The sequence below is a fragment of the Haliotis cracherodii genome, unplaced genomic scaffold, assembly GCF_022045235.1.
Source record: "Haliotis cracherodii isolate W230 unplaced genomic scaffold, xgHalCrac1.p SCAF_1, whole genome shotgun sequence".
NCBI lineage: Eukaryota > Metazoa > Mollusca > Gastropoda > Lepetellida > Haliotidae > Haliotis > Haliotis cracherodii.
The window spans coordinates 7,074,521-7,101,218 of NW_027266264.1; the positions used below are offsets into that span (position 1 = coordinate 7,074,521).

Genomic DNA, 26,698 nt, shown 5'->3' on the forward strand with positions numbered 1-26,698 from the left:
TTTATATTTAGAATAAAAATAATCATAACTGTAGGCTTTGGTATACTATAGGTTAGTTTTTATGTATGGAACAGTTTGTTGATTCAGCCTGAGTGGTCTTGCCATTTCAGTCATAAAAACATCATATTGACATACAATTAAACAACAACTATGACTTGTTATGAGTTAGTGTATGGCATTTGACATATATGTACCGGTATGCATTCTCTGAACAAAGGTTCATTTCATGGCATCAATAGCAGTATTTTGATCATGGTTGCTGTAAATAATGGTGAGCTGGTGTGGTCTGCACCAAGTCACACACAATTTCACTGAAATTTTTTAAAACAAAATTTAATGAAATTTTGAATAAAATTAATGAAAGTGAGAAATACATGTACAATGAACACTTTTTGGATAGTGTAGTAACAGGACTAACTTTCATGCTTCAGTACAGATTTGTTGACACAGCTTTTTGGTTTTTGGGTTTGTTGAAAAGTGCACATTATACACAAGAAAATATGGTAATTATTTGTTTTGCATGATACTTTCATCACGATGTGCTGCTGATGTGTACAGAAAGATGATACCAAAAGTCATCACTTAAGGTCTTCCAGCATAATGACAGCTGGTCTGGTGATCGATCCCCGGCCGTGTCATACCAGAAGACGTTAATAGGTGGTACTTGTTGTTACCCTGCCTGGCACTCAGCATGAAGAGACTAAAACAATGACTGGCATGGTCTGCTTGGTGTCGGTATACTCATGGTATCTCAGTAGGCTAGCATTATGAAATCGGCATTAGTCCGGACGAGTACAAGCACACACACACATGCATGCATGTAAGTGCAATAATCTTGGATGTGACGTTAAACCCCCATTTCACCTTACCTAATGATATAACTCTATGTTTATCTTTAATGTGTAATCCTAAAATTTTATAATTACAGATTCTATACAATCTCTAACCTTTAATGGTAGAGATATATTTTTCAAAGTATCTGACAAGCTTTGTTACTTTGATATTAAGGATATGAGAAGCCATCAAATGGATTATGAATACATGGAGCCATGAAAATAGCATTTTGTCAAATTGTGTAATTACCTGTGCATATATATATCAGATTGAAATGAAATCAGTTACTTATTACCGGTAAGTGAGTAAGCTGTACCCATGATTCTCAATTATAGAGTATCAGAATCAATCACTATGTTCGGAATTTTCAAAGGTTAAGTTCTGAATATTGTATAAGGTACAGACAAATGAGTGTAGAGAAGGTAATCATGTACTGGGTTCTAAATTGGGCTAGTGTCTTATCTGCAGTAATTATCTCTTCACAGGCTTGTATTTACACTTGCATCTTGAGTTCACTGCAGCTTAGTTGTTGTGATGTACGGTAATGATGGACAAGAAGGATGGAGGCTTTATCAAGAAGAAAAATCGTTACTTCAGCTGTATCAATAATGATGTTTAAGAGGTAAATAATACTGTTTTGAATTGTGTAGATGATAATGTACATATCTTGGATAAGGTGAGATTTTTGTTGCATTTGTATTTTCTGAAGGTCTTTCTGTGGTGATTTCAGACACACTACTGAGTAAATCTGGAGTAAATTAGGTTGTTCAACCTAAACAGCTGTTAAGTGGCCCCTCCTCTTACACCAAATGTGGTGCCTATTTGTGTATACAGGTCTAGTGTTTGACACATTTCCGCTAAATTATTCATAGGCACAAAACCACTTAATTTGAAATGTAGGTTGCAGAGACAATCTTGTTATCTTTTCTTCACTTTTCTCCACCTTGTGTCCTTAATTGAGTTCTGTAACAGCACAGGATCTTAAAGGCATTTATCTTTTACGTTTTGAAGATTTGATGAATGACATTGTAAACAAAACTTTCTTCAGTCGCATCAAGAAATTAGTAATATGTTGTGATGAGTTGATATCGACTCGCACAGATATATTTTTCATCACAGTGGATAGTTATACCGGTCGGGGCAGTGTTTGAACCAATCAAACAGCATATTTATGAAGTGATCCAGTATTCTATTCTCAAATATTTAAAATATTGATGTTAGATCAAGTAGTTTGCTGAAATGTCTTGATAGGTTAAAGGTGTATTGTTGAACTTGATGTTATTATTTCTATTGTTGAAGCATGAAGCAGCATGTAAAAGTCAATACTTCAAAGGTGGTAACAATGGTCTGCAGACACAATGTTCACACCTCCATTCAACGCCAAGTCAATAATGTCTTTGTAACATTTCCTTATAACTTTGATAGCTGCAATTGTTCATGTGAACTAGGTGAAACACTTGTCAAGATGGAGAATATTCCTACCTGATTAGCTGCTGAAAACTATGATTAATTTCGTTGTACCCTGATAACTGCTTTTTCTTCATAAAGACACCAATGCATATAATGTGGTTGTCATGGTAAGAAAAATGTTACTGAATGCAAAAGGAGTATATTGCGCTAATGAAAATAAATAAATTGGTACTTTGTGATAAATACCTAGCTCAAGAAATTATCAAGGTTTCGAGAAAGAGTTCCGTGTCATGTGCAGCAATGTGAAGTTAAATTTATGATGCATGTTCCTCTGGTGATGAAGATGAATAAGTAATGAGGATAGAGTCCTCATGTTGTCACACTGGGAATACTGATACCAGTGACAGATCTTTACCAACTAGGTTTTAGTGAATTATTCACTGAAAATTCTATTTCCATGTTTGTGACTTATCATATGTGGATGTGAGCACCTCATCACTAGGGTCATGTGTATTATCCAAATGTGCATCGATTAGTTTAGGCACTGGAGGATAAAGGAGTGTTTGTTGGATATTTGTCATATGTAACTAAAAGAAACAAGAATGATGTAGAGTCCATTTTGCTATTCCGACTATGTCATGAGCATGTATTTATGAAAAAACATATTTTCTTGAGTATAATGTGCACCCCCCTCTAGCGGATTCAATATTTTGGAAAAAAAGAAATTTGAATATTATGCACATAAAAAAATTACACCGTACCCCCTTCAGCGAAGTCCGATATGTGAAACGAACGGGTGATAAGTACAAATTCGAAATTTGAGATAAAAAATCACCAGACATGTTGATTTACCGTTTAAATTGTATTTTTTCTTCTACTATGCATTGTTTTATATCCAGGGATTAAGATTACCTTGTGTATTTTCTCGTAAACTAAGCCGGACACAGCAATCAGCTGTACACACGTTTTGTTGGAATCTACCGGTGATTCGGTCATGACACACCCAATGATATAACTTTACAGTATTTTAATGCAAGGATCGGCAAAAATTGTATCTTAAACTATTTTTTTTATCAGGAATAATATATCCCAATATCGTGTTTATTTAGATGCAGCTTTTACTAAACATATTTAAAATAATAATAACCCTAAGCAAAGCAGCTGATCGTTATTGCCGGGTATTATTGTTTACATGGAACCAGTCTGACCATTCACCGTCAAGGCTTCCGTGCACGTGACCGCGAGAATTACTTGTTGACATAGAATCGTTCAACAAAAACAAATATGACTTTTAACGATTCAAAGTATGGCATTTATGATATATGTATCCATTCTCTGTCAACTAAAGTTTGTTTCAAGGCGTCAATAGCAGTAATCTGACAGTGGTTGCTGTTAATAACGGTGAGTTGTGCGATCTTCCGATCACTTCACACACGATTTCGCCGAAATTCATAAAAACAATATTAAAAAGAATTTTGAATAAAATTAATGAAATAAGTTACAAACAAAAGTCCAAATATACAAAGAACACTTTTTATAGCCAGACAGTGTAATTACATGAAATTTTTTGCGTACTTCAGTATGGATTTGTTGACATAGTATTTCCAGTGTTACGTGCTGACGGTAATGTCTTTCCATGGGGGAGAAAACATCAATTAATTAATTCGTGTATAATGCACACCCCCTTCTAAACAGCTGTGTTTTTTGGAAAAAAAGTGTGCACTATACTCGAGAAAATACGGTAGTGATGATTCCAGTGAGAGTATCCTGCCTCATCGGTGGCACATTCACAAACACATGCAATGTCAAATCAATAAAAAAAACACAGAAACAAGTTTACAAGTACAAGTTAAATTATGGAATTGCTGCAGATATCATTTTTGTTGTTTATGCGTAAAATTTTGGAAAGATCCTCTACATGTCTATACCATATAACTCTTTGAAAGCCTTGCTGATGGCTTGAATGTTGTAACCCTGTTCAAAGAACCTTTGAACTAGAGTTGAATGACACTCTTTGAGATCTACCAAGAAAGAGCATGCTCAATTGTACATCAAGAGTTGTAAAATGCAGACGTCAAAGGCTAAAGCTTTTGGAATATTGCTCGACTTAAAGGGGAAGTGAAGTCAAAGATTCCCTCTTGACATACAGTCTTGTGGAGGTTTTTTTCACTCTGAATCACTCTGCATTGATCTAAACATATGACTCAGATGAGGCAGTTTCACTGGGCTCTTGTTTTCGAGTATAGGTGGGTAAATAAGTAAAAAGAAATTGTTAATTTGACCATTATTGAACAATATCAGGTCATTGATATACCTGAAGCTTAAGTTAAACTTCTTGGCCAGATTCCTGTGTTCTGTTTTTGCCAATCAAACCATATATTCAGATTCATTATGCATGAAATATCAAAACAGATCAGCAAGAAGGGTAGCAGATTATGTCAGTGTATGGTTGGTCTTTGTGAAGGTCAGGGGCTTTCTGAGACTGTGGAGTATGATGAATTAATGTATTGTGTTCAAATGCCACATTAAACAGTGATTCAGTTATATCATATATCATACCTACTCCACGTAATGTGTCAGCAAGGCCTGGAGTAATGTGGATTTTGGATATTTGGGTATGGTTCTTGCAAGAATCATAGTGAGGGTGAATCTGGGATTCAGTCACAAAACATGAATTGCAAGATAGTGTGGTACTGATCATGCAGTCACAAGTAGAATTGTGAAGTTCATGTAAATGCGTACAGATGGTGAGTCCCTCATGGTTAACCTTGGTCCAATACACATGGCAAACCAACACATTGATCATCTGCCTTTCCCAATTTATGTTTCAATATGAGACTAAACAGTAATTATAAAGGTTGAATGATGACCAGTTACAAAGAAACATATGTCATACAAATAAAAAATCCAAGAATTTTAAGTTTTCAAATTCCTGTGTTCTATAAACCTTCTGATGTCCATCTAAATACTTTTGTTCTGAATGTTTACAGGGCTCCAGATAAGCTGCGTATCTGCGTAAAGTACGCATCAGAAATGCAGAAATACGCAGTAAAATAAAATCCAAGCGTATCAAATACGCAACGAACATTACAGATACGCTAAAAAAATAAAACTTGTGCGTATCATCAAAATATTGTGAAGTAAACCGGCGTATCCGATTAGCAAATCAGCAACTTATTTTGAAATTATGAACGGGCATTCCGTCAGCCTTGACCAACTCCACGATGACGGTTACATCATGATCATTTGCCATCACACTTTCTTGTGGAAGTATCGTGGTATTTTTTAGTCCTAATGAAGCTATTGAACCCACATGACACCGCTTTGCAGGGAGTAGATGAACAGTGTTTTTAAATATTTAACTTAATTACCCACATGTGTAAAAACTAGTGGGTAACAGAAATTTGAATACCCAGATAGAATTACTGATACCCAATGATTTTAAAATGCACGGGTAAAATACCCACTACACCAAAAGCTTATCTGGAGCTCTGATTTAACAGAAAATCTAATCTAAGTATGGTTTGACATAGACGTACACTTTCAGTTAAAAAAAGTGTTAATCTTGTTTGTAATTCTGTACAAATTTCAGAAAAGCTCAGATGTAAAAAGGAAAGCTGAAATTAGTTTGGATTGAAGACATCAATGCCTATATGTAAATACATGTAAACATATTGCATTTTGAAATTAGTCATATCCCATAAATCAGTGGTAAATATTGAATACAGCTGTGGTTTCTTGAAACATAAATTTCTATTTTGAATTGGTCATTTGAAATGACCCCCAAATCTAATTCCAAACTAAATTGTTTCCATTTGTAATTAGATATCTTTACAATATGTTACAGTGTTAAAATGTCTGGAAAAATAGTCCTAAACAGTTCTTGATATTTCGGAACTGCATGTTGATGATACATTGGATTATTTTTTAAATTTATTTCAAGGAAATATTAGTAAATATTAAAATGCCTGCATTGTCCTTTTTTCAGTCACTTTATCACTGAAGAACCCACAAAAGTTTAGTTTAACACTTCATTGGATTTTAAAATAATTGGTAGCATATTTGGCCACACTTTTCTTTCTTAATTTATGTGACTTACAGATTTTTGTCAAAATGATTAAATAACTACAAATTTGTGTAGGCTTAAAAAACATTCCTGTGTTAAGTGTAGGACAATATTTATTGTACCTTACACTTGTATATATATTTCCTTATGAGCGGTTTGGCCAAAGACTAATAACGATGGTTTTGATCAAGTTACTTAATTTTTTCTTTATTTTTGTATGATTTTATAAAAAAAATTGAAATACATCAAAGTATGTGCAGGGCAAATTAGATTAAATTCAATGATTATATTATATTTCCTCATTGTGGATTTTGGCTAATGGGGCTTTTGTAATAAGGGTACAATGGTTATGTACCCCAGGTACCTTTCTGTATGGTGAGCATACAAATGTACCTCTGCTTGGAAAAGTATGCCACTGGAGGCAAGACCGATCTATTCGACAATGCATGACACTGGTTACTCTCTTGACTTCCCCATGTGTCCAACTTACATATATGCCAAGTAGTGTAGAGAATGGTACCTTGGCTATAACCAAAGAACCTTTGTTGAGGTAACAAAGTTTTATGATCCTTTCAACACAATTGTAACCATATGGTGGCTGTTAAAGACACATAGAGTGGTGTTCCCAATCTGACAAATCTTTTTACAGGATGAGCACACACTTAAATATATGTAAGTCTGACTATGTCACAACTCATTCACTCACTTGCTCATTTTTCTTCAAAGGTAAATTTTTGAGACATTTAATCTTCAAGCCCTTGGACCCTGTTTTTTGTTTTTAATAGTTTTAGGGCCTATAGCTTATGAAAGATCTGGATATTAGCATTGATATATTTTTATGACTGAATGCTTTCAAGCCTTTAAATTTTCAAGTGCAGTGTAGTCTTTGTTAATCAGTGGCTGAAATTCTGGATCTAATGTGTGTTTGTGGACAATTCTCTTCACTTTATTTCAATATACAATGCAGTCAATCAAGAAAAGCTGAAAGGTGGAACGTCATACCTACTACCATAACTTGAAATTATGTATACAGTTTGTGAAATACCGCTGTTGTGAAAAGGGGCAAAAGATTTATTCGAACATGAAGGTAAAAGTAAAGACACTGTGTCCTAACAACATATTTAGCTGTGTTGAAACAGATACTGTTAAGTGGCGTGTTTGTTTCAGTGACATAACCAGTGATATATGAGTTCTTAAACTCTTTGCACAAACACAACATGAAAGGACTGGAACTAAACGAGTGTCTGGATAATCCCTTGATAATGGATTAGAACCAGTGTTTAACACACAGACACAAGCTACAGTGTAACATTGAGGGTGTGTTAACATGTGCGAGTATTTCAGTATCAGACAGTTGTCATCTAGATGATATAAGGATGTTGGATTTAAGATTAAGACTTCAAGTATGTTTTATTTAAGGGCAATGTTAATCTGTTTCTAATTTCAAATAAATATATTCAATGTATAAAACTGAACATGTGTCGGTGGATGTCAAGAAATGTTTACAGGTTCCCTGCCAGGTGTAGAAACAAGAAGGTTGCTTTCTTTAAAACTGCAGGATTTCCTGGACACAGGAATGCTACCGTTTTGACAGGATATGTACTAGGGCTGGTCAAAAAGTTCAAAGCCTGACTAATTTTCAACTATCGGCCATAACAAAGTGAACTAGTCAATGTAGTACATTGTTTGAGTTCATTGCAAGTGGTCTCTGTAAAGGCCATTTATATATGAGGGACAGCCGGTTGACATGATAGGGGTCCAAATGGACACAAAAATGTTAAAGAACGAAAAGTATACACTCAAGAGATTCATGACCGCATGTCATAAGTGTATGGGGATAAGTGCCCTGGCTATTCCACTGCTATGTTTAAGGCTGGGAGAAAAGCCTTGATGATGACCCTAGTTGTGGATGTCCCTCAGCTTCTATGAAAGAAGATTCAATCAAGGAGACAGAAAAACTTATAGCATCAGATAGACATATTACCATTGCAGAACTTAAGGAAGACACCGGTCTAAAGCATTGTTCCACTGAAACTGTTTTTCATGAACATTTACAGATAAATAAGATATGTGCTCTTTAGGTGCCAAAGTTTTTCAAACTTCTAAATTAAGGTAAAAAGAACTGACAAAGGCTGCTGTGCGACCTTATGTGTTTGAAGAGCTTTCTTACCTGCATACTCACTTGACCTGGTACCTAGTGATTCTACCTGTTTCATAAACTGAAAGAACACCTTCATGGAAAGCGCTATGTCAACATTGATGACTTCAAAGCTGCTGTGAATGGGTTTTTCAGGGTGCCTTCAGAAAACTTCTTTCTGGCTAGAATTGAAAAGCTTCACTATCCATATGAGAAGTGTTTTGAAATGCAAGGACATTATGTTAAAAATAAGATTAAAAACACTTTCACAATTGTAGGCCTAAAACATTTTGACCAGTCCTCCCTCTTACATGTATCATCTCTTGTGAAGTCCTCTGAATCAAAACGGAAAATGTACTTATGTTTTATGAAACAAAAGTTTCAATTTTAGGCAAATAGTCTTTGGCCTTGCATGTATGAAGACACCTGAAGATCTGGGTGCTTGTTGTAAGAGGCAACTAATGGAATTGGGTGGTCAGGCTCGCTGACTTGGTTGATGCATGTCATCATGTCCAAATTGCATAGATCGATGTTCATGATGTCAATCAGTGGACTGTCTGATCCAAACACGATTATTTACAGACCGCTGTCATTTGGCTGGAATATTGCTGAGTTCAGTGTTAAACAACAAACAAATAAACAACATGTATCAATCAACAGAAAATAAACTTCCGGAATTTTGAAAGCTATAGTGACCCCCCCTCCAAACTGAAATGGAACAGAAAACACTGAACTTATCATTGATCATAATGTTGATTTTTGTTTCTACAAGTTCTCATAAATATTTTCCTTGTCCGACCATGGACAACAAGCAAAATTGAACTTGCCAATCAACCCGATTGAGCATGGTATTTCCATCAGCAGGATATGGTTGAATCCTACATACTGAGGAAGAGATCTGACAATATCTGTAATATATAGTTATTTGAGGACATAAAGTTAAGAGGTGCCACATGATAAAGCACAATATATAAAACATGCTGTGACAGTATGTGAAAGGATTATTTCAGATTCTAGGCAGCCAAATATCTGATTTTGTTATTAGTTTCATGATTGTAAGGATTTTCATGGAAGAGTGGTCTTTCATTGCCTAAACTATCGTGATATAGTAGTTCTTATTGAGAAAAGAGCTGGTGGCTTAATCATTTGATAAAAGTGTCTTGGAACTGTAGCTCACCTGGAAATGTAGTCTGAACAGTTTAATATATCACAAAGAGCCCCACTACTAGCTACAATGTACCAAATGTCACTATAGTTTGAACAGAAATAACTGAGAAATGATCATAAATAGCTTTTCAATATGGCTACCATAATTCCAATCAAACCTTTTGGACAGTTAAAGGATGTCATTGGTGGGAACAAGCATGGGAAGTTTCATTGGTCCAAATGTTTCTGAAGAGAAGATGTTTATAATGCACTGTTTGTTTGGTTGTTGTTTCACTCTGCACTCAGCAATATTTCAGCTATATGACTGGTCTGTAGATAATCAAGTCTGAACCAGACAATCCAGTTACTGACATCATGAGCTTCAATCCACGCAATTGGGATACGGTGACATGCATCAACCAGTCAGCAATCCTGACTACCTGATTACATTAGTCGCCTCTTACGGGAATTGCATGTCCTTACCTATTTTATATAGTTAATTACAGGTTTAATATGTTCCATATTGCCATAAAGTAAATGCTATAAAACTCCTGTGGCCGATATTCTTTAACTCTTTGGTTAATTTCCTACAATTATGGCAACTCTTCTGGATATTCTGCTGTGAATTGGAGTGTAGCAGGTGTGTATATTTAGACTGTAAAACATTCGATGTCATTGCAATTGATCAGGAGTGTGAGTCCGTAATATATTGTGTATAACAATGATAATGCAGTCAATAGAAGTTTCAACATGTGTTTCAATGTCAAAAGCCTCCAGCAAAATGTTAGTGTATATTCATTTTGCAGGCAGGACGTACAAATCATTAAACCTAGTGTAATCAATCCCTATATTTGTCACAGAAGCGTAACAGACCTTTATTCAGTCAGTTTAATGAACATTGATTTGCTCAAGTACTCTTTGCTCCCATAACATATGCTTAAATTGTCGTAAAAGTTGACAGAAACAGAGGAAGATGTTGCCAAGTTGTATGGATAGCACTCTCCTCAATGAATGATCATCGGGAAGACCAACAGCCCTGACTTCATTAGTGTGCCATTGAGTTTGTACCCTGATGATGTGGTTGGAGGCTCAATTGGTTTTTATATTGAAAATATCATTTTCAAATTATGGAAAGTGTTAAAGCATCATCATCTGAAAACATCAGCATTTTAGATTATTATTTAAATATGTTGCCAGATGTGTTATGTGAGTTAAGTTCACTTACCATTATACTTATTGTCATTAACATGTTGTATGTATAAGTATTTTGTTACAAATAATTTATTTAAAATGTAAAGATTGCATTACACTCAATTAATATGAAAGACATTTAATCCCTCATTTCAGAGACATGCAGGCTTCCCATAACCCCCACCCTACTTCCTACAAATGTATTTCAGTCCTCTTCCTCAGCCCTAAATTTGAAATCCAAATATAGACTAGAATCTAGAAAAATATTCAAAGTGATTCTGTCAACTGACTTTACAAAACCCAATTATGCACAACCAGTTGTTGTTTGTCCATCTTGATGACATTATTAAATGCTTATTATTTCATGATCTCTTGTTTGTTGAGTGTGTTGATGGTGAGTGAGGGTTGCATAAGCTTTAGAACTATACCTTGCAATATTCGCTTCATTTTCTCAAGGAGGTACAGGTAGCCCTGTCTTAGGTGCCGCAATTTACTGAGCAGATTTGCATCCCTTGGGTGCATGTACCAGAAACAAATGATCGTTGGTTCAGATACCAGATCACGCCAGTTATGTTTTTAGTGCTGTCAGCAGCATATCAAAGCCTGTGGGTTTGCCCAAAGTGGTATACATCTAAGACCTGCATCACTTGCGGCTTTCCCTCCACATTTAGCTGACATGCCATGAAATACTGGAATACTGTTCAAAGTGAGGTTAAGCCCAACCCACTCACTCACACATTTCTCAAGAAACTCTGACACTCACTATGGAACACACTGTGAGAAATGTCATGGTGCTTCTCAGAAATCCAGATTGGTGATTGTCTGTCACATGGTTACTTATGATTGCATTGTACACAGTGTCCAAAAAAACCTGATTTTACTCACTTTAGTCCCACAGAAAACCTTTGTGCAAGACAATTGATTAACATGTTAGAAAATGATAACTAAAAATGTCATAATAAGTTAACATCAACTTAGCCACAATACAGACTCTCATAAGAGAAACGCTTGAAAGTTATATGATTTATCATTTCTGTAAAGATCAGTGTAAAGATTGACATCAATACTATTCTGCGCACTGGAAAGATGAACCCTAACCATTATTTATTTCAAAGCATTTCTCAGTAGAATTATCAATCGTCTGACAAAAGGAACTGGGCAATTAATAATATATGTCTACATACGACATAGTCAGAATATCTGGTTTAAGAAAAGGCTTTCATAGATCACTTCACACTGCTCTCATTTCAATGAAAAAATGTTACTAGTTCACCAGGCATTTGCAATTACCTCTCATGATGATTCAGGATTTCCTTTTTGGAATTACTCACCTCATTTCACTTTCAGATTTCAGGAAAATTAAAATTAACAAAAAATATTCTCAGCATTCTGGCAAACGACTGAATATCAATGATTATTCATATGAAATTTGTTGTTAATCATGGTAATGCTGAATGATCAGACAGCCTTCTACTTTACTGATTAAAGTAATCTAGATGTTCAAGCAACTTCAATTTGCTCTTTTTACACTTTTGAATTGATCTTCCCTTTAGTGATGTGATTCTCTGAATCTTTGTTTAGTAAGACAACATAACTCCTCAACTCCTAGATCTATTTCCGTCTAAATTGTGTCAGTGGATTCATTAATAAATAAATATACAACACAGACAATTTGTTTTCATTTGCTTTTTATCAAATATAAAATTATTTTAAACCCTACGCACTTATATACCATGGCAGGGACATCAGAAATGGGCTTCACACATTGTCTATTTTGGAATCGAACTCATGCCTTCAGCATGATGAGCGAACACTATAACCACTACCCCTCTCCATAATTAGGTTCACGATAACATGCTATCATGTTGACCCATGTGATTCTTATTATGTTTCTTTTCATTAATTTTTTGAAAAATTAGCCCCTAGAGTCAAATGTTTCAAATTGGTGAACACATAAAAACATTGAAGTTATAAACATATAGGCCAAAATTATGTTAAGTTTTAGTTAGTCATCTATTTCTTCATGTAAGCCTTATTTTGGATTCAACCAATCAGATAACAGTATACTCAATCAATAAGTAATAATGTGTCATATACCACATTGACTCTGACATACTGATAGATGTAGAAGTAGAAGAACAGACTTGACAGTTGGAAATAATGCGCAAAATTTACCTAGTGTTACAGTTTGAATACAAACAGTGTTTTTATTGTCCCCCGCCACGTGAAAGCGCGAAGCGGGGGATATAGTATTCACGACCGTCCGTACGTCCCACCTGTTTGTTGCCGCAATATCTCAAGAAATAATCGCAGGATTGTCTTCATATTTGGAACTATGGTGTACATACAGACTCCGCAGACACCAGTTGGTTTTGGTGACCTTGACCCCATTTTCAAGGTCACAGCAGGCAAATCTGCTTTTGGAGTTTGAAAACGGTGTTGCCGCGATATCTCAAGAACTAAACACTGGATTGTTTTCATATTTGGAACTATGGTGTATATACAGACACAGCAGACACCAGTCGGTTTTGGTGACCTTGACCCCATTTTCAAGGTCACAGCAGGCAAATCTGCTTTTGGAGTTTGAAAACGGTGTTGCCGCGATATCTCAAGAACTAATTGCTGGATTGTCTTCATATTTGGAACTATGGTGTATATACAGACACAGCAGACACCAGTCGGTTTTGGTGACCTTGACCCCATTTTCAAGGTCACAGCAGGCAAATCTGCTTTTGGAGTTGGAAAACGGTGTTGCCACGATATCTCAAGAACTAATTGCTGGATTGTCTTCATATTTGGTACTATGGTGTATATACAGGCGGGGGACATTTCGTCACTTTGTGACAAATACTTGTTATAACCTAACATTAAGGGCAAACTCTGATCCAATTTATCAAGCAGTTTTGGGGAAGATATGTTCTTGCAATATCATGATGCTTGCGACACATCTGAAACTCACATTAAGATTCCTTTATAGAGTATTTTAGGACTCTGTGGTTTCTGAGAAACAATTTAAATCACGATCAATTTTACAAGTCCTCATAAAGTTCATCTCACTGGGCCATGTGGTTTCTGGGAAGTGATTTGTAATATTGCAGCTGCAGCATACAGATCTGGATTCCTGAGAAGCACCATGACATTTCTCACAGTGTGTTCCGTAATCAGTGTCTGTGTTTCTTGAAAAAATGAAGTGAATGTTGCAAGGACTAGTTTTAAAGCATATGCAACTAAGTTCACTCACCATCAGTACTCTATAGTAATCAGTATGTAATATTTACTTCATCAAGATGCTTGTGAGATGTTTTGTATTGTTAAATCTTTTTTTGTTTTGTTTTTAAATATGATTTCACACCTCTGCCATATATATATATGAGAGAGAGAGAGTCCTTTAAAGAATATACAAATGCTGATTGTGACTTCATCACTGCATGTGTTTCAGATCTGATTCTGACAATCAATACTTTGAAAATATGCTTTATGCAATGAAAGGTTTGCTGTTTTTTTAAAGATATATTGATGTTGACCTTCCAAGATAACTTTTTGTCCAATGTCACTGTAGGAACTTAAGACCTGCAAAGAAAAAATGATCGAAGCGCAACAATACAAGCAAATTGGTTTCTACATCATGATGTTGAGTCAGACAAATTCACTGTCACATAAATAATTGATCAGAGTATGTTCAAGGGTGTTTTCCATTCTAAAATCAAGACACACATGATATTACTTAAATTGATTATACCCTTTGAGGTGTGTATACCAGTTGTTGGTTGATGTTGTTAACCAAGCAAAAGAAGGTAGATAAGGCCATATGTCTTCAGTTTAAACTGTTTGAAAATATCCTGCAATGTTATTCTAGATTTTTAAAATAATTAATGCCACATGTTGCCAAAGATTTTATGTCAATGTTGTTGGTTTGGCTATTAATTGCCAGCTGTTGCATGTATATAGCGCATACCTGATGATATTATGAAGAGAAATCCTGCACATAGTAATGCTAACTCTAATTCATCCTAAATTCAACTGACCTGTAAATCAGTTCCTCTATTCCAATACTTGTGCCCCAGTGTTACGTCATTCCACATTCTCTTATGGTGACTGGTCAGACTTGCTGACATGGTTGATGCATGTCATCGATCCCAATTGCGTGGATTGATGTTCATGATGTCAATCACTGGAGTGTCTGGTCAAGACTCAATTATTTCCAGACCGCCGTCATATAGCTGGAATATTGCTGAGTGCGGCGTTAAACAACAAACAACAACAACCTATGGTGACACATTTTGACATCTTCACTTCCTTTTGGGTAATGCATTGTAATTGTAAATCGGATGGGTATCTTAGATATATAGAATAGGTTTCTGTCATCTTCCCGGGGCAAACTTGTCAACCAACTGTAAAAGTCTAGTTGCCCCCTTGCCAAACTAGCCTGGAATTCTGTAGTTTCCTTTTGGCTGGACTAGTGAGTCTATGCATTATGCATAGTCCAATCAAAACCTGGACATTCGGTTTGTAAACAACATGGATTTCAATGTATGTGCAGATTTTGGTTGACTGCAGGATTTGCAAAGCATGTGTAAAGCATTAACTGGGCGTTGAGAAATCTTTTCAAAATCTTTTCATGTTTTTAGTCAAGGTGCTCAGGTGATTTGATGCACTTCCCCGGGTAAGATGTAATAGCCACTGGGGGCGCTACGATCGAGCCACAAAATCCCAGCATTGTTCGACAATTGTGGAAACTGGACTTTTGCAGTCATCTTTGCCTCAGGAAGATTGGTTTCTGAAGGACGATATATGTTATAAACCTGAGATGACATGATTTATTGAAATGTGAAATGTCATTCTGATAACCATTTACATTGTGTGGAATTTAAGAATTTCATTGTTTCTGAATTTCTTAATGGGTGTCTGTTATCATTTAACCACTATATATGGCTGAATTATTGAAATGCAGTCAAATGCTATTTAAGACAATTTTGATAACAACATGACAATAAAATCCGAAAATTAGTATACTTGATTTGTATAATTGTGTACTGTCAAACTGATGCAGTCATGCACATTTGATCTAGACATACATCATATTTGCTTCCAATATTAACACCCTTGAAATAAAAACTTGCTAAAACAAGAACACTGACTCTTTACTGAGTAACAGTATCTTTGTTTCTTTGATAGGCATTTAGAAGTTGGAGTACTAAGTAAGGATAAGAGTTTATGGATGAACAACTTCTTTATTACAATTAACAGCGACGTTTCGGTGTAGGTTCTAAATTTTTCTAAATCACATGCTTGATAACGGTCTTAGAACCTACACCGAAACATCGCTCTTTATTGTAATAAAGAAGTTGTTCATCCATAAATTCTTATCCTTACTTAATATCTTTGTTGTCTGAATTGGTGAGAACTATTTTATCTTTTCCCGAATACCTGGTATCATCATATGATTATAGTCTAATCATACAGTAGACTCCTATGGTTAGAGAAATGACTTTGTTGCTATTTTTTGGTAGTGTTTTATGGTGAATAAAATAGTTTTCATGTACTCGCTCAGTAGCTCAACCTTTTTCTTGCAGATTCTGAAATGTATCCAGTTTTGATTGATTAACTGATAAATAATCAACTGAATCTTAACCTGCAACTTAATATTGCTGATTTTTCTTGTAGCGACCAGCAATGGAAACCATGGAACTCTTTGGGATAATTCCCCTTATGAGGTTTCACCTGAGGGAGATTTTCCAGGTAGTGACTTCTACTTGACCCCTTATACCCTGCAATAAGCAACCCTATATCATCCTCAAGATCATTACACTATCAGACATGTGTATGGCCACCAAATGCCAATTATTGCTAATCCTATTGTTACACATTGGGAATTAACATTAAGAGATTTTATGGTCAATGGTTCACTGGCATGTACTTAAAGACCAAATAATGTTCACGACAGTTAACGTTATTGTGACACGGGTGAGTTAAATGGCAGATGTAGACTGTAATTATTAGCATAGTTCATACTAATGAGGAATTAGTTGTGAGTAATGCACTGCAATGCAGTGGTCTGAAAATAATTCATGTACAACAGCTGTCAGGGCAGTATGTATATATTCATCCATATCCTTTGTGAAATGTAATTTAGTTATGTAGTTTTAGACATGTCCTTCAATAAGATTTTAGAATCCATAAGTTGTGGAAATGAATACAGTATTTCATAAAAATTGTGCTGTGAATACTGAATGAAAGATTTCCTATCAGTACTGTCTCATGATTACCCTTTATATTCCAAAGGTTTTGTTTACAAGTGGTTGGCAAACTGTTTTCACTTTGTGTGTGATTAACATGTCAATTCACTTCAACTCCTTCTAAAGTTTGTGTATTTGTTTTTTCAGTTAGTTGTGTCATTAAAACTAAACTGTCTAATATTACTAATATTATCTTGACATATTCTGAAATTATGCAATGTATGAATATTGTCACCAATTACATCTTTCATGTTTTTGGTGTCTGGAACAGCATATCTTTAAGTCCTTCAGGTGAGGTAAGGTGAAACAGGGTTTCATATTGCGTTCAAGATTATTGCATTTTTGGTTAGTGTACTGACTCTGAACAGACCAGACCTTGTGTTATCTCCTTAATGCAGAGTGCCAGGCAGGGAAACAAGAAGTTCCATCTTTTAACATCTTTTGGTGTGACTCAGCCGGTTATCAAACCACCGACCTTTCGTCCTCTGGGGAGATGCTCTATCCACTACACCATGGAGGTGGTTCATTTCATTCCTGTATCCTTCCTTACTGAACTCCAAATATTTTGTTACTAGTTCTGTTTATAAGGTAATGAACCACCTCCGCAGTGTAGTGGATAGAGCTTCTGCAAAGAGGGCCAAAGGTCGGTGGTTTGATAACCGGCTGAGTCACTGTTTATAAGTTAATGAGACCCATGAAAATCTGGTCTAGGTCTTCAGACACCCATGCTTGCTGTAACAGACGACTATGCTTGTCGTAAGAGGTGACCAACAGGATAGGGTGGGTCAGGCTTGCTGACTAGATTGATGCATGTCATCATATCCCAACTGAGTGGATCGATGCTCCTGATCAATTCACTGGATTGTCTGGTCCAGACTTGATTGTTTACAGAGCTCCGGAATATTGCTTTGTGTGGTGTTAAACAACAAACTATAAGGAAATGAACATTTCTTCTGAAGAGTGTTCTAAACTGCCAGTTCATGATGACTGGGTAAAGAATAGGAAAATTTTAAATCAAATTACTGATAGATACTTTGCACATGATAAAGAATACAGTTATGATATGGTTCCATACCTAAACATATTTCTCACATTGAATCATGTGTTTTATTTATTTATATATATATATATATATCTGCATCACCTCGTTTAAAGTGGAATTTAAGCAGTGTTTTTTTATGGATGAATAAATATTTGCTAATTGTGATTCTCTCATCAATGAAAACCTGTCTCTTTCTCTGAAAGCCTGATGCCATGTTTTACTGGGTTGACTATAAATTACTTTTGATTCTTAAGTGTGCATGTGTGTGCAAAAAGTGTACCCCTGTGGGACCCTGTGAGGAAAAATGTCCAACGTACAGTCAAGTCCCGTTAATCCGACATGGTTGGTTGCATATAATATTCGGGTTAAGGAGTACGTAGGATAAACGAAATTAAGTAGAATCAACGTTCGTGATCGAAAATCAGACAACTACACGATAGTTATCGATGCAAACTCGTAAAAAAAATAAAAATAAATATATACAAATTGTTATGTTACATTGTTGGTGGAATATGTTTTCTAATCATGCAACCTCTAAAGCTCAACAAAACAACTGTTAAGGACTGTATGACTTATTTAAAATATGTTATAGTCTGGAATGGAAGTTTGCAAGTTTGAAACAGGTAGCGCAAAGCTAAAGAAAGCTGCTTTCTAAGTGGCTAACGTTGACTTCCTATTAGTAATTTCATTGGTCGGTCAAAGTTCGCGAATGGTCGTTCTGACGTGACCTGTAATAGGATGTCCTCAGCGGTAGCAAGAACGTTTATTCGATTTTAATGAGATTTGGGTAATCTAGGCATGTGATTAATCCTGTCTTGTTTATTTAAAGCAGTAATTGTTTATTGTTAAGCAAGTTTATCTCTGCAGACGTGTAATATGCAGTTACTTGCCAGTTCATCTCGCATCAAAACACAGGCAGATGATGGAGTACTCTGATCTCTATGTCAGATTAATGAGACTGATTGTGTGATTTCAGCAATTCGTTGCAAATAAGGTGTGTTGGAGTCTGAATGCAAGACTAACAGGTCTAAATGGCAGTGATGTAATCGGTTCCAATCATTTGTGTCTGATAAAGCCGATTGTCGGCTTAAGAAGACTTGACTGTACCTCATGCTTGTCAAAAGAGCAGAATGGGGATCAGGTGTTCAGACTTTGTTGATTGGGTGTCTTCATACGCAGATGGCATGGTTAGTAGCTCATGCTCTGATCAGTCACAGGCCACAATAGGAAAGCTGGAATACTGCTGAATGAACCACTAAATAACATGCACTCAACCTTTCACGCAAGAAAGTGTGTTGGCAAGAATGTTTATTTTTGGACATAAATAAAAGATGTGTTTTGCCAAAGTTGTTCATGCCTGAAACACATCCTTTTTGTAACCTTATCTTACATCCACACATTACCTAATTGTTTTGCTTTTTCACAATTCCAGGGTTGATTTATTCAGCATGTTAAACTACCAGACCTGTTTAGTTACACATTATCGTAGACATCGGATGGCATTACAAATGTACAACATAAAATATGTTATGCTGAGACAACATTGTCATAATTAACGGGAATATAACTGCTGAACATAAAATAAACCTTTCACAACCACATGATGCACAGAAAATATAATCGTCCAATGAAAGTTACATGAAGTAATGAACACTTGCATTGCACAGAGCTGATAGGCACATTAATACCAGACACACACAGATCACGTGGTACCTTTACTGTAATGATCGTGGACAGGATTAATATTTATTATCTGTTCAAATGTCCTTTTGGAGGGGATATAGAAATGGGCTTCATCTGTCAACCATATTTCTGATGTTTCCATGGCAATAAGTTGGTAGGGTTCGTTCAGTACAGTAGTATTACTCTTAACTGTACACAATTTTTTTTGTGAAACTTTAGATCGAGCAAGTGCTGAACTGGAGCCTTTTTGCTATTCAGAAATATTTCATTTTTATTGTTTGAGTTTCCAAGACAACAAGTTGGAATTGTGTTTAGATTTAGTGCTTCTGTGGCATTAACAAGACAGAATTATGTTCCAACTTACACCCTCGAACCATACAACTGCCAAACCGTGTAACAAGACGTATCTCTCCTTTGGAAGAAGGATAACTATAACTCGCTCGAGTCCCAGTACTTATTGTCAAAACTCTCATAGTTTAACACAGACGTATGACAGTCTGATTGTCCAAGCTCCCATAGTTTAACATATATTTAGACACATTGTGTCTTCTTTTTGGAGGTCTTGTAATAAATAATGTTAACCTTTATACGGGGCCGCCTCGGGGTCTGGGTTTTGAGCCCCAGATGCGTCATACCAAAAGACGTTAAAGGATGATACTTGTTGTTACTGGATGGCACTCAGTATTAAGGAACTAAAACATGCTAACCTGCGGCATGGAATCTCCGTGTGCTAGCTCTATAAATCAGCCACGGTCCTGACTAGTACAAGCGCGCGCACGCACGCACGCGCATGTAATCATGCCTATATTAGTGCAATAATCTTGAACATATCACCTTTCATATCACCTAATTTGTATCCACCAGACCTTAAAACCACATTTTTTTAATGTTATTTTTCACAGATTTATTCCAGCTTTTCCACACAAGGCGGGTCAAAATAAAAATAAATGTCAATTATGTATATATTTATATGAAAGTCATTCTGCTGTAGAGGTAAAACTGTAGGTGGCCTTTTGAATCACTGATAGTGATGTATACATGGAATTTATATTAAAAAAACTATTCTATTTTGTATGAGAAGATCTAAACTGGGCGGCAAAAGAAAGTATAGGTTGAGTTCCATGATCGATAAAAAAAATAATAAGAAGAGGTTTTGTTGTGAATTATAATACAATCTAGGGAGGGGTAACAAATGATTGATCAACCTCAGTTTGAATGAAATCACAGGTAATGTAAGCTGAAGGTAAACAATGGTGGGGTAAGAAATTTCATTTTCAAAAGTTGTCTGAAATGGCACCAAAATATTGTAAGACACACTACAAGTTCATTGTCGACACAGTTGCCTTCAATAGGCGTGTATGAGCTCTAGCTGCCTCAGTGCATGCTGTGATACGCCGCCTCATCGATGACGTCAGTCTTCTGATGACGTGGCCTGGAATCCATTGCCACTCCTCTCTCAGGGCCTGCTGCAATTCTTGTCTGTTGACGGGAGGCTGATGGCGTGCTCTCAATCTGTCTGTCAAGATGGTCTTGCATCAGTCTTGCAGTATGGGGCCTGTCATTGTCGTGTTGAAACAATGTCCCATGCTGTTGGTTTTGTAAGTACGGAAACGCAACTGGCTGCAACACTTGGTCTCTGTACTGCACAGCTTTCAGGTTAGTCTTCTGATCTCCATAAATTACTGCCCCACACCATGACACCTCCCCCACCAAATGGATGGACCTCTCGAATAAACCCTGGGGCCAAACGTTCCCCTCTGCGTCAATAAACAAGTTCTCTGCCGTCATTTTGAAACAAGTAAAACTGACTTTCATCAGTAAACAGCACTCGACGCCAATTTCTCACTTGCAAGCGTCGAACCTGCCTCGCCCATCGCAGTCTCAGGCGTCGATGTTGAGCAGTCGGTACCATACCTCGGAAAGGACGATACAATCGGATTCCAGCAGCACGAAGTGGGATGTCCCAACGCTGTTGCTGCTGTCGCTGTTACAAATCTGTTTCGCAGGTGAATGAGCCGTATCAGACTGTCTTCCAGTGGTGTTGTCACTCGGGGTCGTCCGGTTCTAGGCCTGTCTTGTGTCCTCCCTGTCTGCCTGTACCGTTGAATCAGCCTGGCTACTGTCAATGGTGTACAACCAAACCTTCTGGCAATTTGGACCTGTGTTGCCCCCATTTTGGGAATACTGATGGCTCTCTCTCTCTCTGCTCCTGTGACAGTCATGGCATTTCTTTTGTGTGCTTTCATCACGTGTGGTTATACCCTGCAGACAATTGCATTTTTACAGCTAATATGCACATGCAGTTTATGCCATAGGCGGGAAACCTGTTTCACCATTTTTGTGTCGCTGGACGAGCGCCGTCAAAGGTGGCGCGTTCGGGTGAGGTGTTTTTTGGTACCTGTTCCTGTGCAGTCATATTCCCAATACCCACTTTCCACTAGTTATTGCTGTTTTTAGGAAAATTACAAATTGCCAACCTACACTTTCTTTTGCCACTTAGTTAATATTACTAGCGGGATACAATACAGATAAATATTTTCATGTTTAATATACGGTGACAGGCTTGTGAATTGAAAAATAATAAATCTGTGGCCTAAATAATGACTTGTGCTTCATTTGGGTAAGCTGTGGTCATTTATGACTACAGGGTAAGTGAAGTATGCGCAACTTGTATGCACTGTCCTACTGATATTTGTAGAATTATTTTATCCAAAGTGTTTGGAGTCACTTTTATTAAGTTGGTCACAATAACCTGTTATGTCTGTAATATGTTGGGAAGACTGATTATATTTGCTGTTATGAAATATATAATGTCAATGCCAGGGAATAACAAGTCTCAATTATCTGACAATACAGACTGAAAACAATCCTGTCTGACTAACATTATTTGCCATAGTGCTTTGTCAGAGTCTGCAGTTGATATGGGTGATTTGTGGTCAGTTTATGCATGATTATCATATACACTTGGGAATTGCGTCCAGCACACAGAAGAAATGGCTGCAGTCATTGTTGCATAATGTGACATATTGTCAATAATTCATCACCTAGATAGTATGGATGGGTGTGTCAGTACAAATTATAGACGAAGCATGAGATCCGATTAGAGGGGTGCTCCCAGTGACTGCGAGCTGTTACATGGTGTAATCAGGCCATACACGGGTAATGTCTGGTGACTTAATTGCTTCTACCAAACTAAAAGTCGGACGATCAAATGATACGTCGGAAATTGCTTCATTATTGTTTTTCTTTGCACGACATAGTCGAATAATGAACTTCCTCTCACTTGGCTACATTTTGTGTGCATTTTTCAGCCCTAGCTGTATCAATTGTCTGATTGTTAGCTATTGTTGTTTGGTATGGGATAGAGATTAATTTCCCATATGAGTTGGCATAAATGATTTGTTAGAGCTACATATCTGATAGAGTACCAGTGCATCAGTGGGTAATGTCACTGGCATTGATGCGGTTTCTTCAAATTGTGATTTCTTTTATACTAGGAAGTGATGACATTGGAGGGATGAAGTGTATTATTGTCTGTTAATTTGTGACACTAGGCATAGACAGACAGGATATTGTTGACACTCTCAAGAGATGGAATCTTGTCAAAATTTTATGACTGTCTGATCAATTTTTGATGATAATACATAAATGAATATATTTTGTAATCAACACATCACATTTTGTACAGGTTACAACCTAAATCATTCTATAGGTTTCTGTGGTCTCGTGGATAGAGCATCTGTCCGGAGGTTTCAAAAGACAGGTAGGAATGTTACTTGATGACACTATGCCTGGCACTGGGTATTAAGGGGCTAAAACAAGGATAGGTTGGCTTGGTAGCAGTATACTGTGTCTGAGTGGGGTATCCATGTTAAACTGTGGCATGGTGTCACAGTGTGCTAGCACTATAAACTCCGCATTAGTCCACGCACTCACGCATGCACGCACACACGCACACACACACACACTCACTCACACTCACATACACACAAAATCACCTTACCATTCAGTATGTTTCTGTGATCTAGTGGATAGAGCCTACCATTCTGTTGGCTAAATACAGTGAGTAGAAATATCCATGATACATAGATTGGCATACATTAAAGGATTTATTTAATGTATTATTGATTTAAAGACAGAGTTAACTTCTATGTTCTTTTGATGCAACATTTCAGTTCTTATACCTTTTTCGAGCATTTGTGTACTAGGATCTGTACCTAGATGTCACTTTGAAAGACTATAAATATGAAATCCATCAACTCAGTCTTCATAGATGCTGCAGCTACTAAAATGCCACAGGAAGATATTGTTACTGATTACTTCAAAAACACTTTTGACCAATTAGATTAGGGAGACTATCATTTCATTTTGGAATATGGATGATTATCACATTATGCATTATGTGTTGTTAACACATTTGTAACTCATCAGAACAATGATAGTTTCTAATATTTTTAGTATGGTACCCTGGTACATGACTGTCGACCTGTTATCAAACATTTTCAAACTGTATGGATAACCAACAAAAAACATCTGAATTTAAGAACACAGAAAGAAATGTATATAATATAGTATTAATTTTCAATCTTAAATTGTTATTTATCTTAAAGCTGTGGTATACAGTGCTGATTCAATTATTTACACGTTTGAAGTTTGAAGACTATATTACAAATGAATGGCCCGTCTCCAAAATGAAAGAAATTCAGAGCAAAGGCACATGAGTCAGTACCAGCCAGTGACAAATAGTTTAAGTAAGCTAGATAACTATTAAGCACATACTGTGTGAAATGCCAGAGATAAGGAATAAATATATAATGAGAATATTTTTGTTTCTAATAACAAGGAGATAATGTAGAAATGGCACAGTTAAAGTGTTAAATTTTCAACCTTTAGCTGATCTGACACTTAGTGCAGGATATTTCAGTGTTAATTAGTATTTATTGGTTAGTTTTGTTGATTGTGATGAATATAAACAATAATTTCTCAAACCAAAGACAGAAGCACTTAACCAGAAAACACGTCAGAATAATTGTCACATATCTTTAAGGACCTGTCTGAAAATACTCTGCAGATTATTTATTTTTTCATCATAGGTTCCATCTTAAACAGCAAGAACTAACAGCTTTAAAAATGCTACAATTGTTCCAATACAGAGTATTTATTACTGCAGACAAGCACAAATTGAAACAAAACCAATTTCAATTTATCATGGCTATTTCATGCTTTGAAATAGAGACAAAAATATGTGCCACCATTCCTTAAATCCATTTGAGCCAAATTGGTTCTAGGGGATGTTTTTCAGAGAGTGGTGATTTATATCACGTTATGCATCTAGCAAACAAATAGAGTTGTGTTTTATGGGTTGTTCAATGGTGCAGCTATCTGTCCATCATCTTTAGGATAGCAGAGAAGGTCATACATCAGTTTAAGAGTCAGTTATGGAGGCAATCAAGGTATCTTCTGAATTCAGATCACCATCTTCATTGCTTCCCATCTTCATGCTTAATTACCAGCAAGGTCATGGACACTGAATACAGATTGCCTGCATCCTAACTTAAGACTCTCCGTGTTTTGTTTTCTGAGAATATCCTTCTGAATAGTGGTCATTTTCAGCATGAAATTTCCCTTGCTAATGAACAGTTTTGGAAACAACATTGTTCTTTTTAGAGACTTATTACAAGGAAGTTGTTTTAGATTGGTAAACAATTGAGACTCTATTTTATCTATCAAAAGGTTATGTTGTTACTAGAATCATTGCACATTCTGTGAAAAGAACTTCTTTGGTTTGATTGACATGAGTTTTTGTTAATCTTTGGATTAGGCCCTGAGGAACCGTTTGCTCGTTTTTAGAAGCAACAAATTGGACACTGGACACAATAATATTTACTCATTCACTAATTTTGTGCTGATATTCAGGTATAATGCTACATTATTGAACATATAGTGATTTATTTTATATGCCAAAGGTCCAACTGTATCATCTATTCAGTAATACAAGCAACATCAGACAAACAAACAATTTCACATATTGAAATACATACAAAAATACGGTATGTATTTATCCTACATGTACACAGGTGGCTGTACGTAGCAGCTAAAACTGGTGAATAATACTGTCTTGTTTACCAACATTTGTAGTAATTTGGCATAGCCATATTACCCCATACTGTATTGCACGTTAATACCCACTGTTCACTCACATGTGTGAGGGGGAAGTAGTTATACAGCTGGCATTTACACAGGATAATGCAGCCATTTATAACCAGAATGGACCTTATGACCATTGACTGATGAAAATGCCCCTGCCAATATCTACACTGCCATTGAAATCAGAGCATGTGAGCAGAAGACCACAAAGGTTTTATTAAAAGTCCTCCATAAAGGTGCACTGGTTCGGTCTAAATAGGTTCACCAAGTGAAAACACGTCAGTTTGTATTCCTTTTATTACCCCATATTCCCAATATATCTGAATTGTTTCCTTGTCAGTCAGGAGATTAACAAGAGATTCAAAAGCATTACCAGCTTCTTTAAGATTGTAAATATGCCTTATTTGAATCATGATAATGGTAAATCTTTGGAAATGAACCCATTAAATGTGGCTGATAAGAACTTTGTTTATGTTTAAGTTTTATCTCAGACTTACAATATAACCTCAAGAATAAAGGTGTCAGCTGTGGAGAACTTGGCCAAAGTGTTTGTATGTACTGCTAGATGGTGTACACATACTGCAAATTGAATAGATTTGTCTAAGGCTCTGGTTAAACAGTAAGTGACAATGTATTCCACTTGTTCACAATATAAATGCACAGCTGTAGTTGGATGAAAGATGGTAAGTCCTTATGGGAGATGCTTTGTTGACATAACTTTAATTGTGGTGAACTTGAATGTTTCAACAGTCCCAACCAACAGTGACACACCTACCAATAAGGTTTCTTACCTTGGTACTTGGCAA

General features: G+C 36.3%; 1 protein-coding gene across 8 annotated transcripts in view; it reads left to right on the plus strand.

Moving 5' to 3' along the window:
* The window catches only part of LOC139471859 (zwei Ig domain protein zig-8-like), a 226,820-nt gene that overhangs the window by 167,782 nt on the left and 32,340 nt on the right, over positions 1-26,698 (plus strand). For 7 of the 8 annotated variants that reach the window (XM_071254372.1, XM_071254364.1, XM_071254407.1 and 4 more), the window contains one exon: positions 16,449-16,523. The exons of the other annotated variant lie outside the window; for it this stretch is intronic. In XM_071254372.1, the coding sequence (XP_071110473.1) occupies positions 16,449-16,523 (75 nt within the window). The remainder of the gene's footprint in view (positions 1-16,448; positions 16,524-26,698) is intronic. 8 annotated transcript variants of the gene reach the window in all.